General features: G+C 49.6%; 1 protein-coding gene across 1 annotated transcript in view; it reads right to left on the reverse strand.

Annotated features, from left to right (window-relative positions):
• Window positions 1–2,186: 2,186 nt before the first annotated feature.
• The window catches only part of Wasf2 (WASP family member 2), a 76,733-nt gene continuing 65,600 nt past the window's right edge, over window positions 2,187–13,319 (reverse strand). Inside the window, exons 5-9 of the mRNA XM_048350618.1 lie at window positions 12,196–12,313; window positions 11,054–11,184; window positions 7,729–7,884; window positions 5,562–6,064; window positions 2,187–3,801 (exon numbers count right to left, since the gene is read on the reverse strand). Coding sequence (XP_048206575.1) covers window positions 3,644–3,801; window positions 5,562–6,064; window positions 7,729–7,884; window positions 11,054–11,184; window positions 12,196–12,313 — 1,066 coding nt within the window. The 3' untranslated portion in view covers window positions 2,187–3,643. The remainder of the gene's footprint in view (window positions 3,802–5,561; window positions 6,065–7,728; window positions 7,885–11,053; window positions 11,185–12,195; window positions 12,314–13,319) is intronic.

Consider the following 13,319-nt stretch of genomic DNA (forward strand, 5'->3'; position numbering starts at 1 on the left):
ATGGTACACAGGCCTGGCAGGAAAGCAAATGAGACAAGACTGGGTGTCCCTACAAGGGTCTGCGAAGAAAGGGGAAGAGGAGAAGGCGGCCACTTTGGGGGGCTGGCTCCTTTCCCAGCCTTCGGGAAAGGAGGGCTTTCTGATGGTGTCTCCACTACCTCTTCACTCACTCCCTAAAATCTCGATGTGCCAGACACACCCAAGAACTCACCGGAGTCTGTTCTTATAAATATATTTATATCAGAGAAAACAAGGCACTTTGGGAGCATTACAGCTTACTTTTCTACATGTACATCATTCTAGACAGAAAGTAAAAATTGGTTAGTTTCTCAAGTGAATTAACTGGCTAAAGTTAATACAGAGACAGAGATGTTCCCCGGCCCTTGCTGAGGCCCCATTAAAGCAAACGTGGTGGGAGGCCCAGGCCCAGGCCCAGCTCGGTGACACCTGCCCTGGTCAGGTGGACCCAGGCAGAGCTCAAAGCTGTGCGCCCTGGAGGAAGGCTGGCGTCTCTACTGAGCAGGAGCGTCAGGCACGCGGCGGCGTCCTCCCGCAGGCCCTGAGGTCAGGTGAGGGGCTGCGGTGGGAGGCAGTCCTAGAGCAGAGCAGGAACGCGGTGGGAATGCTTAAGCAGGGTCACCAAAGCCACAGAGACCTCAATCTGTCCATGCTGGCGCTGCAGAGCCAGAGGATCGGCGCCACGGGAAGAGATTTCACATTAGCCCTGACAACACCGCCTCAGCTCTGCTGTGACATTGGCCAGGGTCGTTTCTGAGGGCGCTGGAGCTTCCATCGGAGGCGAGCTGGAGCTCAGGCCAGCTGCTCTGAGCCTCCAAGGGATCACTGCCCGCCTTCCCCCACCCCTGCTCCCTTGGAATGAAATCATCTCACGAGCCAGGCAAAGCCACAAGTCACTTCTGACACTGCCGAGTGGAAGCCGGGCCCCTGGGCCACAGGAATGGGGGCAGGTCCCCTGGGCTGGGCAGACCAGGAAGGGAGGTGGCTCCTTGGCTTTGAAGCTTAAGAGTCCTTATGGGCCATTGTTCTATACTCTTAGCAGCCTCGGCCCAGTTTAAATAACCACCAAACTTCTCATTCTACAATTAAAGAATTCCACAAACACATGCCTACCTGCACTGGGTCCTTTATCATCTTAAAGGGCCCTGGGTTAAAGAAGCACTTTTTTTTTTTTTTGGTGCACATATGCATAAGTAGAGCCCAGAGGGCCTCTCAGCTGACTGGGTCCCCCCCAGCCCCCCAGTGGAGGAGGCTTCGCAAGGCCGGCTGCTACAAAGCACCAAGCTTGGCTGCATAGATTTTAATGAGAGCGTCAGGCAGAGCTGTGCTGTTGCTCTCCGGGACTTGCAGATCATTACCAAACCAGCTGTAGGATGAGAACACAGCACATGGAAACCCTAGGAGGTCACTGAGCTAATGATCTAATCCTACCTTCCGCAGGCAGGCCCTCCCCATCTCCTCCTGCCCCCAGCCCTTTCCACGGTGGACTCTGTCCATTCCAGAAGCTAGGCCAACACCGCCCCCTTCAAGGTCAGAGAGAATGATAGCAGTGGCTCCGGCTCCCCCTTTTTCCGGAAAGGAGGAGGATGGGGGTAATTTAGTCAAAGCCATTAGGCCCAAACCCTGGCCTGGCTAGGCCCCAGGACTCCTATTTGGAAGAACCACCGCCCTCCGCCTGCCTGCCTCTCCAGCCACTGCTGGGCTGCAGCCGGGCACCTTCAACGGCCATTTTAGGGTTCTGATGAAAGCGGAGGGCAAGGTGGGAAGTGTAACAGAGCAGGCAAGCGGGTGGGCTCAGCATGGGGCGCGGTGCCCAGCCCTGTGGCCCAGCCCCGGATGGGGGTACGACACTGGAGGAGCGGCAGGAGGGCCTCTGGCATCTGCAGACTGAGTCAGAGGGAAGCAGAGGGAGGCACTGGGTAAGGGCAGCAGCATGGCCGTGATTACGCACTCTCTCCTCACTCCCCTCAAGCCGGAGGGGTTTATGAGGGCTTTGGCAATTACTACAACCATTTGCTGTGCTGGGTAGAGGCAGATCCTGTTTCTCTTTGTTTCAGGCTCTCAACGCCGGAGAAGCCAGGAGAAGCTGATTTCAGCCTAAGAGGCTACACAATAGTTGGAGCAGAAGGGAAGAAACCTTGCTGCTGGCCAGAGCTGACCAGTTTTTGTTTTCCTGAAAAATAGCACCTGTGTATTAGCTCTGGGCAGGGAGGCAGAGGGGGAGCCAACACCATCACATCCGTGAGTGGGGAGCTGGGAGGAAGACCCTGAGTCCTTCTCCTTTCAGCCGCCTTCATGGCTGCCAGCCCCCGCCCTCAGGCAGGTATCTTGCGGCAGGCAGCTGCCAGCCTGAGCGACTGAAGTTTCTACTGCTGGCAGAATCCTGGCTGAAAATGGAGAAATAAAAGGGGACGGGGCGGCAGAGGGACTGAAAATAGCACTTGTCAAGGCTGCCTGCCCCCTTTCTTCTCTCCCTATTCCTGGTCCCTCAAAGTGCAGCTCCTTGGCCACCTGAGTGGCTGGAAGTAGCAAGGGGTGACAAGCGGCTACAAGGGAGGCCACAAGGATCAGAAGCGCATAGACAGGGCTGGCACAGGCCCTGGGTCCTCCAACAGGGACCTCTGCCTACAGGCAGTCTCAAGCAGCACAGTCAGAACTGCTTTGCCCTGACTCCAGCAGGTGCCCATTATTTGGTCCTAGAAAGCACAGGTGACTTGGAGTTTGGAAGTTTGGGCTCTGCTCTGTCACTATCCAACTGTGAACCTGAGCAAGTCCCTTCCTACTGGCAAGCCTCAGTATCCTTCAGAGAGCTGGACCCCAGGAATTCGACTCTCCTTGGAGTTCCAAGTCTCTATGCTTTCTTCCTGACAACCAGCAGAGGCCCAGGTCCCTGTGTGTCAGGGCGAGTTTGGTCATGGATATTGGAGGTTAAAACTGGGCTATGCAGCTGAAAGGCACCTGGGGGTGAGGGAGAAAGACATTTAAAAGACACTTGAACACCAGGAGTTCAGGAGGGAGTCTGGGAGAAAGATAACAGCCAGGCAGGGCAAGATGCCTCCTGGAGCAGAGGCAGCCAAGCCTAGAGATCACTGAGCAAAAGCAGCCCGCCTGCTAAAAAGGGTGGCGCAGGGGGCAGAAGCCTGCCACAGCCTGGCTATGGACACTTGCCCTCGCTGCCTTCCTCCTGGGCGCGGGAAGCGCCGGCTCCATCCACACAGGCCATTCTCACTGCTTTAGACTAGAATAATGGCTGGCATTATTTGAAGTAGCTGAGGGCAAGGATTTTGGAAGAAGGCCACCATTGAAAATGGCTCTTAGGGGAAGGCACTATCTCCAACTGCAACCCAATCAAAGGATCTGCTTTGGGGGTTTTCTTCCTTCCAATATGCACCAGTCACTTGAAGGGAAGAGGGAGCGACTTGGCTAGAGACCCTCAGGAGCCCACGGGCCCTGCAAAGGAGAAAATGCATGGCAATTTGGAGGAAGCACTTGGATATATCTTTGGTTGCTTCAGGGAAGGCTTTGGCCCCTTGAAATTCTTTTTTCCTTCCTTTCTCCCATGGGATTGTTAGATATCAAAGATGGGAGGGAAGGGAAGAAAAGGGAAGGCAGCAGGCAGCACGAGTTAATCCGACCAGTCATCTTCATCAAACTCGGAGGAGTCATCTTCAGAGTCGCTGTACTCAACAGCGATGCGACGTGACAGTATGGTGGCCACATCATTGCCCACGACATCACGCTTCTCTTGCTCCCGCTGTTCTTCAACCCTGCGCAGCTGAAAGCCTGGTGACAGAGAGGGAGAAGGGTGAAAAAGGAGCTTCCAGCTGCAGAACCCATTCAGCACTAAGGGACGTGGCCTCTGATGGAGGGAGAGATTGTAAAAGGACAGGAAAAAGAAGGATCCTTTAGGAATGTGAAGAGGCAGGGCAAGCAGGAAGAGAAGACAGGCTTCATGAGATGGGTGTTCCAGTGCTGTGGGCGTGTGTGGTTGCTGAGGATGGCACTTTCTTGTCAGGCTCTGAGTGGGGAGTGCCGCAATAACCCATCCAGTAAACGTACAGACTGCTCAAGTCCCCAGCTGCAATAGGACTCAGCAGCTCCCGACTGTCTCTTGAGGCTCACCCTCAGAACAAACCCACTCGAACTCTTTGGGACCAGATGTAGGCCCTGGCAAAGAACAAATGCTCCAGGAGGGTCAGATCAGCTGGGGAGGGCAAAGGGGAAAAAAGGGATAAGAGAAAAACAGGCTACGACCCACCCAGTAGCAATTCTTACATGTAAATACACACACACAGCACATATTTCAAGCAGTGCCAAGGGCCCAAGAATCTTTGCAATTCTTCACTGTAGCCAGGCAAAGTGCTATTTAACTGTAATCCTAGCTATGCAGGGCTGGGAATGTGGCCTAGTGGTAGAGTGCTTGCCTAGCAGGAATAAAGCCCTGGGTTCAATTCCTTAGTACCACATAAATAGAAAAGGCTGGAAGTGGTGCTGTGGCTCAAGTGGTAGAGTGCTAGCCTTGAGCAAAAGCAGCTCAGGGAGGGTTGGGAATGTGGCTTAGTGGTAGGTGCTTGCCTTGTATACATAAAGCACCAAATATATAGAAAAAGCCAGAAGTGGCACTGTGGCTCAAGTGGTAGAGTGCTAGCCTTGAGCAAAAAAGAAGCCAGGGACAGTGTTCAGGCCCAGAATCCAGACCCCAGGACTGGTTAAAAAAAAAAAAAGTTCCAAGCCCAGTTCAGACAAAAATGCTGATGAGATTTTAAAAAACAAAAACAAATGGCCACTGAGTTGGGCATGGTACTCCACGGTAGGAGGTGGGTCCCAGGCAAAAGCACCAGCACCAGATCCTATTTAAAAACAAACTGTAACAAAAAGAACTAGAGAAAGTGGCTCTATGGGTCCAAGTAGTAGAGCACTAGCTCTGACTGACAGTGTCCAGGGAGTTTAAGCACCATGACAGGGGAAAAAACAACCAAAAGAACTAGAGCTGTGGGCTGGGGATATGGCCTAGTGGCAAAAGTGCTTGTCGCATATACATGAAGCCCTGGGTTCAATTCCCCAGCACCACATATACAGAAAATGGCCAGAAGTGGCGCTGTGGCTCATGTGTCAGAGTGCTAGTAGCCTTGAGCAAAAAAAAGCCAGGGACAGTGCTCAGGCCCTGAGTCTAAGGCTCAGGACTGGCCAAAAAAAAAAAAAAAGAACTAGAGCTGTGGCTCAGATGGGAAAGCATTTGCCTAGCAAGCAAGAGGTCCTGAGTTCAATCCACACATATTCTGCCAATAAACAAACAAACAAGAAAGCCTTCAATTTTGATCAATGCAATAAAAAAAATCTGATTCTTCACATTTTTAGGACAAAGCTTTTGTCCAGCCTAAGGCCCCGATTGTTCTCTGTACTCCATGAATGCTGTCCCTTGAGAAGGCTGAGCCCCCTCCCAACCCTTAGTCATACCAGTGACAGAATGATAAGGCTCCGGAGCCCCAGACCCACCATGGGGATTTACCTTGACGACCACGGGGACCCGCCACGGGATTTACCTTGCCGGATGGCAGAAAGCAGGTCGCTCCGGGCATCACTCACAGCAGGCAAGGAAGACCTGGGCTTGGTGGTATCAGAAGGTGGTGATGGCATGGCAGGCTGGCCATCTGCACCACTGAAGGGGGGAGGTGGGGGTCCCGGGGGAGGGGGGGGAGGAGGAGGCGGAGGGGCTCCTCCTGAGGGTTGGGACAAGGGAGGTGGTGGGGGGTAGTCAGCTGCTGGTGGTGGGGGAGGAGGGGGAGGGGCAGCAAAATCAGGGTGAGGTGGAAAAGATGGGGGCGAGGGTGGCGGTGGAGTCCCTGGAGACCCAAATCCTGCAGGTGGCGGTGGAGGCGGCACACTCATGGGTGGGGGAGGGGGAGGGGCAGGGGGAGGGGCAAACCCAGGTTTGGGGCCTGGCGGAGAGCCCAGAGGAGGAGCTGGAGGCGGGTGGCTTGGGCTGACCACACTGGTTCTTTTGGGTCCAGCCAAGCCAGATCCTCTTTGGTTGTCTGCTGGGTAGCTAGAGGGACAAAGAAGACACACCTTCACTTTGAGGGCAGACACACTCACCTAGAGGTAGGCTCGCCTACAGGCCCAGGCTCCCCTTAGCTGGCCATGTTCACTGGCTTCACTTAGGCCTAAACAGAACTGACCAAGCAGGAACTGAACAGCCTTATAAGGAGCTAGCTTCCTGATGGCAGGGAGGCACCATCGGAAAGTGAGGGGAACTACCTGGGAGAAGGGGACTTCAGATGCCCCTAGCAGTTAAGAGCTAGCCGAGACACCTCAGGGGAAGGAAGGCATGCTCTCAAACTGGAACCTGAGCCTGCGCTCTCCTCAAGAGGAATGGCCCATGGTGACCACCAGTTTAAGCCTGGAGCCAGGATTCAGAACACATACAAGAAAGAACTGGGATGAAAATTCAAACACCACCCACCCACTGGGCTCTGTTTCTCAGGTTATTAACATTCAGCAGATTTTGTGAGGAAAGGAACCCACGCTGAGCTGACCAAGCCTGAGCGGGTATAGATTTAGGTGCATGCATCTTCACTTGAAGGAGAGTAAATCTCTATCTGAGGATCTGAAAGATGGAAACGCCCGGGCTACCAACTCTTGATCCAGGCTGGAAAAAGGATTAAGGCTCCTCTTCTCCTGGGAACAGATTCGTGGGCCTGTAACTGCAGCAGGTCATGTGTGAGCCTGAAGCTTTTCTTCTACCTTTGCATCTGCCCTGCACTAATAGCTACTCTTTAGAAAAGCATCCATCTTGGAATTTTCCACAGACCTTCAAGCCTTAGCTGCATCTGACAGGGCAGCCAGCAGGAAGTGATTTGGGAGGCAGAAGGAGATTTGGGATTAGTGGTTCCAAGGGCCAAGAAGAATGGGGGAGGGGAGGACAGCACTGCTTTAGACGGCCTCTAAGGGGCCTCCACATACTCACTAATTAAACAGTGCAAGGAGAAAAGTGCACCTTTCAATGTGCTCATTTGTCAGGCATCAGAAAGGAAAAAAGTAACTGTAAGGAAATAGTTCACTGCAAACCACCCTCAGCCCTCTTTCCAGCCATTACTGGCAGGCAATCTTCTCCGTACATCTCTGCCAGAGACGCTAAGCTTCATTCCCCTTTCTCTCTGCTTTCATTCTTTCTGAATGTCTACAGAGCAGTGAAAATTTCCAGAGCAACAGGAGGTTGCGGGGCAGGGTGGTGGTGGTGGTGGTGGTGGTGGTAGCTATCTGCAAGATTCCCAGATTCTGGGCAAGGTGTCTGCTAACTCCTGTACGGACTGGACCACTTTACTTCCTACTAGTTAAAGCTGGTGACTTCCATCTGTTCCTACAGGCAGAATAGCAAGTAGTAAGAATTAGGCTTGACTAATCATGGCTCTGCCTCTTGCTGGCTGTGTGACTTTAGGTAATTATATTCACTGACCTTTCTGTGCCTCAGTATACTCATCTGTAACATGGGGATAATAACAGTACCTACCTCAAGAGGCCTCCTGTGAGAATAAGTAACATATACAGTGTTCAGTACAATATCCAGCACCTTCAGACACTTGATAAGGGCTCATTATTTCTATCACCTGGACAGACTTGCCTAACATCATTCCAGTGGTCCTGTCCTGTATTTTGGACTCTGGAACTTATTAGCCTCACAGGATGGGTGGAAGAGGTTCTACCACTTACCTGAATTCTGCTGGTGGGGGAGGCAAGTTGTCCTCGGAGAAGGAAGGAGAAGGTGAAGAGGCAGAGTCCGACTGTGGCGGTGGTGGGTAGCTGCCTGCATCCACGTTTTCAACAGAGCCAATGCTGCCATTCTGATACACCAAGGATGGTGAGTAACTGACAATAAACCCAAGGTGAAAAGCTGTCATTTAAAGAGTAGTTCCAGCACAAAAAAAGTAAAAATAAAATAAAGAACCTGAATGGTACCCCTTTCCTCTTAGATACTACAAAAATATATGTGAAAAGCTACTTGGGAGAAATAAAGTCAGTAGATTTCCCACCTATTTTCTGATATACTGAAATTTTATTTTAGGACTAAATGTCCTATTGTTATTCATCTTTCAGACATTTTTGCTGATGATCAAAACCATGCTGTTCTCTTCTGGTATCAGCCCTATCAACTCTACCATTCTTTCAAATTTTCTCTAAATATTAGGGACAGCTATACCCGAAGCCCAAAGGCTGCCGTGGTCAAAGGGTGAAGCCAAACCCACAGGCCGTTGAGCTGCAAACACCTGACGGGCCCACAGCCTGATTCTGAGTGCTCAAAGGCCAAGGAAGCATTTGATTGCAAAAATCATGCCAAGGTTGCTATGTGGTAGTAAATGCGGTCCCTACACCAGATCGCTCATCCAACAAAATGAGCTGCTGCTTAAAGCAGGGTGCTAAGGGCTTGCCTCGTGGAAATCTTTCCCTCAAAACACTGGACCTTGAGTGAACTTGCTCTGAGTGAATGGTATCAAAATGTCACACAAGGATGGGTGCTGTGGCATGCCTATAATCCTCGCTACTCAGTACACCGAGATCGGAAGATTGAGGTTTGAAGCCAGCCTAGGGAAGAAAGTTTTTGATATTCTTATCTCCCATAAACCATCAAAAATCCAAAAGTAGAGCTGTGGCTCAAGTGCTAGAGTGCTAGCCTTGAGCATAAAAGTAGGGACAGCACATAGGCTCTGAGTTCAAGTACCAGAACTGGAAAAAACAAAAAACAAAACACCAAAAAAACAAAAAACAACCCAGAACAAAAACACCACAAAAATCCTTCAAGTAAGCACACATGCACGAAGCACTGAGACGCTATAAATGTACAAACACATCAAGTACCAGTTAGCAAAATTTCAGTCTACTCTGCTTCCCCTCGCTCTTTTTTCTACCATTGCTGGAAGAATTGATCCAAACAGATCCTAGGGAGAAGAGTTAGAGGGAAATAACTAGATGAAAAGATATGATGAGGCTGGGAATATGGCCCAGTGGCAAGAGTGCTTGCCTGGTATACATGAAGCTCTAGGTTCGATTCCTCAGCACCACATATATAGAAAATGGCCAGGGGCTGGGGATATAGCCTAGTGGCAAGAGTGCCTGCCTCGGATACACGAGGCCCTAGGTTCGATTCCCCAGCACCACATATACAGAAAATGGCCAGAAGCGGCGCTGTGGCTCAGGTGGCAGAGTGCTAGCCTTGAGCGAGAAGAAGCCAGGGACAGTGCTCAGGCCCTGAGTCCAAGGCCCAGGACTGGCCAAAAAAAAAAAAAAAAAGAAAATGGCCAGAAGTGGCGCTGTGGCTCAAGTGGCTAGCCTTAAGCAAAAGGAAGCCAGGGACAGTGCTCAGGCCCTGAGTTCAAGGCCCAGGACTAGCCAAAAAAAAAAAAAAAAAAGATGGTATGATATGGAACTACTGCGGCTTGGCACACTCTTTTTATTTATGTATGTATGTACTTATTTATTCATTTTTTATGTGATACTAAGGGACTGAACCCAGGGCATCATGCATGTTAGGCAAGCACTCTACCACTAAGCCACATTCCTAGCCCCGTCTTTTTTTCTTTTATCAGTCATGGGGCTTGAACTCAGGGCCTGTGTGCCATTCCTGAGTTCTTTCACTCAAGGTTAGCGCTCTACCTCTTTAAGCCACAGCTTCACTTCTGGTTTTCTGGAGGGTAACTGGAGATCAAGAGTCTCACAGATTTTCCTACCTGGGATAGCTTTAAACCATGATCCTCCAATCTTAGCCTTCTGAGTGGCTAGGATTATAGAGGTGAGCCACCAGTGCCCGGCTTGACACACTGCTTGGTAAGTTCATCAACAAGCATGTCTAGATAGACCAAGCATGTAGCCCAACACCAAACTTTCTGGGCAGCAGGAAAACGACAGGCAAACTCCTCATCTTCACTACCCCCACTTCACAAAACAGGACAAAGAGGCTGGCATCCTAAACATGTGCGTTTCTGGCCTTAAGAGTCACTGAACCTAGCAGATGTGCCTGTCTCAACAGGATGGTACCACAGAACAAAATAGCCCCTTGTACTAGGCAATGAAGGCACCCTCGGGGCTGAATTCTCCATAGAAAGAAAGGTTCATTTTCCCTCTCACCATCTTCTTCACTCTTTAAAACAAATCTCTTAATCCAGGAAGAACGAGTGTCAGAAGTGTCAAGATTTTTAAAAGTCAAGGTTTTCATGGTAGAGTTACTCCTAAAAGCAAGAACAACTTAAGTCTTTCTTTTTATCATCCCTAGACGCCCAGCATGGACTGGCATGGATCTCTGACAGCAAGGATGCAATGTATTTAGAGGAAAAACCAGAGTGACAATATGCCAAGCAGTCGTGGTGACTTGGTTCTCAATGTCACACAGGTCAGACAACAGGATAAGCATCAAACCAAGCTTTACAACCCATTTCCCCCTTTAAAACTCCCGTATGATTTGGTATTGGGAAATGGGGTCAGAATGACATCTCCTATTTCTCCACAGAGATATATAGCCTCCACAGTGGCCGAGCAACCTTTCCCACAGTGACTCTGAGCTCTGCATTCAGCCCCTTGGCCAGCCTTTCTCCCAACCCTGACAAAGGCTGTCTGAGAAGTTGCTTTGGCAATGCACGACTTCCCTGCCTGGCCCTTCCTACTCCCTCAAAATGACGGGCTCTTAGGCTTGACCTTCAAGAATCCACGCTCCGGAAGCAAAGGGCTCCTCGGACCACTTTTCTTCCTTTCCAATCTTGAGTCCCTTAGACGTATGAGTGTCTGGCAGAGTAAGGCACTAGAAGCCATGGGTCTTTTTTTTTTCCAGACCACTCCAGTCACTTCATTTAAATTGCTGAGTCTCTTGATTTATTTAGCAAATTTTAATCACCAGATGGCTGCACTTAAAAGTAGCTGATTAATGGTGGTATTGATCTAAACCCCATAGCCAAATTTCAGACAGTGTGAAAGGTATTATGCCAGACCGTTACCCCAGGTCCCCAATCTCTTCAAAGAAGGCTATGGATAGTACAAAAGCATCACCTACCCAGAAGGCCCCAGCTTTTCTTTGGACTCCACAAATTCTTGTCCCATCTTCATTTTCTCCCACTCTTCCTTACGCGTCTTGATTTTACGTGGGTTTACATTTCCTCGATTTGGATTATCTTTCTTTTCTTTCTATAATAAGAGGGAACAAAAAAGCCTTGGTAAAATATTTTCCAAAGTTCTTCATTAAAATTCCACCCATCTTCCAGGATGCACATTCAAGAGATGATTTGCCTAGACAACACTCGATAACAGCAGAATTTATAGAATTGCTAGGTTTGGAGTGACCTAGAGGCCATCTAATTCAAACCACCTCCTGGGCAAAACATTTGCTCAGTCCCACACTCCACACCTCTAGCAATGGGAAACCGTTACATCTCTGGGTAACTCTTTCACGTCTTTGAACAGTTCTAATTGTGAGGAAGTGAGTAAACAGCTATTTGTTATTTGCTCTGCCACAAAGGTCAGTTTAAAGAGATGAAAAAGAATAATAGCTGTTGATATCATGGGTAGATAGAAGGAAATAGTTAAAAACAAAACAAAACAAAAACCACTAAAGAATTTTCCAGCCCATGCAGCTGCACTAGCCTCTGGCAGTCTCTTGGGTCTGCTAGCAGCCATGCTAATGGGATTGTGGGGTCGAAACTGGTAGGTCACGTATAGCATCAGGAGCCTAAGGGGAGAGAAGGAGCTCCACAACCCAGGCATATCCCCCCTCCCTCAGCCCCACCCAGGAGCAAAGGGGTTAACCTGCTCCTGTTGTAAATTGTACTGCAGAACTGGGTGCTGGTCTCAGAACTGAGCTGCAAAGCTGGTGGGAAAGGGACTAGCCTCATGTCCAGCAGGGTCAGGTGCAATTTGCAAGAGAAATAAATGGTGACCAGAAAAGTCTATTCCTAAAACCCAGCCTGAATATACTCAATTGTTAATAGTGCTAGAGGGAACAAACACATTTTTGGTGTGATTTATACTTTCATCTTGGTGGTGCTTAGTGTAGACACTTTTTTTTTTTTAAGAGTTTCACCTGGCATTCTCCATGCAAGCAGTCACTTGGAATTACTTCACATAAGACTGGTTTCCTTTTTATCCCCCCTCCACAAGCGTGCCTACTGATGTGTAGAACAGAGGCCCTCTTCCCCTCACCCTATGCTTTCTCTTCTCTTTCATGATATCCTTGGTGTCCTGCAGCATCTTCTCCCTCCAAAGATCAAAGAAGTACGAAGGGTTGGTGTAGAATTTGAGTGCCTCTTTTCCATCATCCCTGGGATAGAAATGAAGACAAGTAGCTGTCAGTAGACAGATGAGCTCTCAACCAAATCCAATATTCCAAACACCTACCAGTGAGCAGTTTTACAGTAAGGAATCAAGAAGTCATTCAAATCAATTGCGTATTTCCTCTCCCATACCCGCATTCCAATGCCCCTGAGTGGCACCTCTCTGCTACTTAAGAACCTTGGTTTTCCTTTCAACTCCTGATAGGAAAATCTGCACAGTCAGGGCAAGAACAGGCTACAGCAACAGGGATGTTGATTGTTTCTAATGATCTGCATGGCCACAGACAGTCTCTGAGGATATCTGGATATTCTGGTACCTGTGAGAGGATTTCTGGCACGGGTTGCTACTCCCCCGACAATTTCTCAAGATTCTCTAGAATGAGTTAGTGGCTTTCCACCCACCTGTGTAGGTTCACACGTACCCAAATATGTGCTTTAAACAACTCTATTTCTCTATGAAGATAATCAGTGCATAGCACCTTCTGGCTCCGTCCTAGAATAGGCTGGCATCCAATAATGCCCCAACCACAAGGGGGCCTCACTGAGAACAGACCACCAGCTGTTTCAAGACCACAAGCATTTTTTTTGGGGGGGGGGGGGGGAAGCGGTACCAGTCCTGGGGCTTGAACTCAGGGCCTGGGTGCTGTCTCTTAAGCTTTTTATTAAAGGCTGGTGCTCTACCACTTTCAGGTTAATTGGAGGTAAGAGTTTCATGAATTTTTCTTCTTTTTTTTTGCCAGTCCTGGGCCTTGGACTCAGGGCCTGAGCACTGTCCCTGGCTTCTTCCTGCTCAAGGCTAGCACTCTGCCACCTGAGCCACAGCGCCCCTTCTGGCCGTTTTCCATATATGTGGTGCTGGGGAATCGAACCGAGAGCTTCATGTGTAGGAGGCAAGCACTCTTGCCACTAGGCCATATTCCCAGCCCTCATGAATTTTTCTGTCTAGACTGGCTTTACAACCCTTAGATCTCAGCCTGCTGAGTGTCTAGGATT

Source organism: Perognathus longimembris, chromosome 7 (assembly GCF_023159225.1).
Source record: "Perognathus longimembris pacificus isolate PPM17 chromosome 7, ASM2315922v1, whole genome shotgun sequence".
NCBI lineage: Eukaryota > Metazoa > Chordata > Mammalia > Rodentia > Heteromyidae > Perognathus > Perognathus longimembris.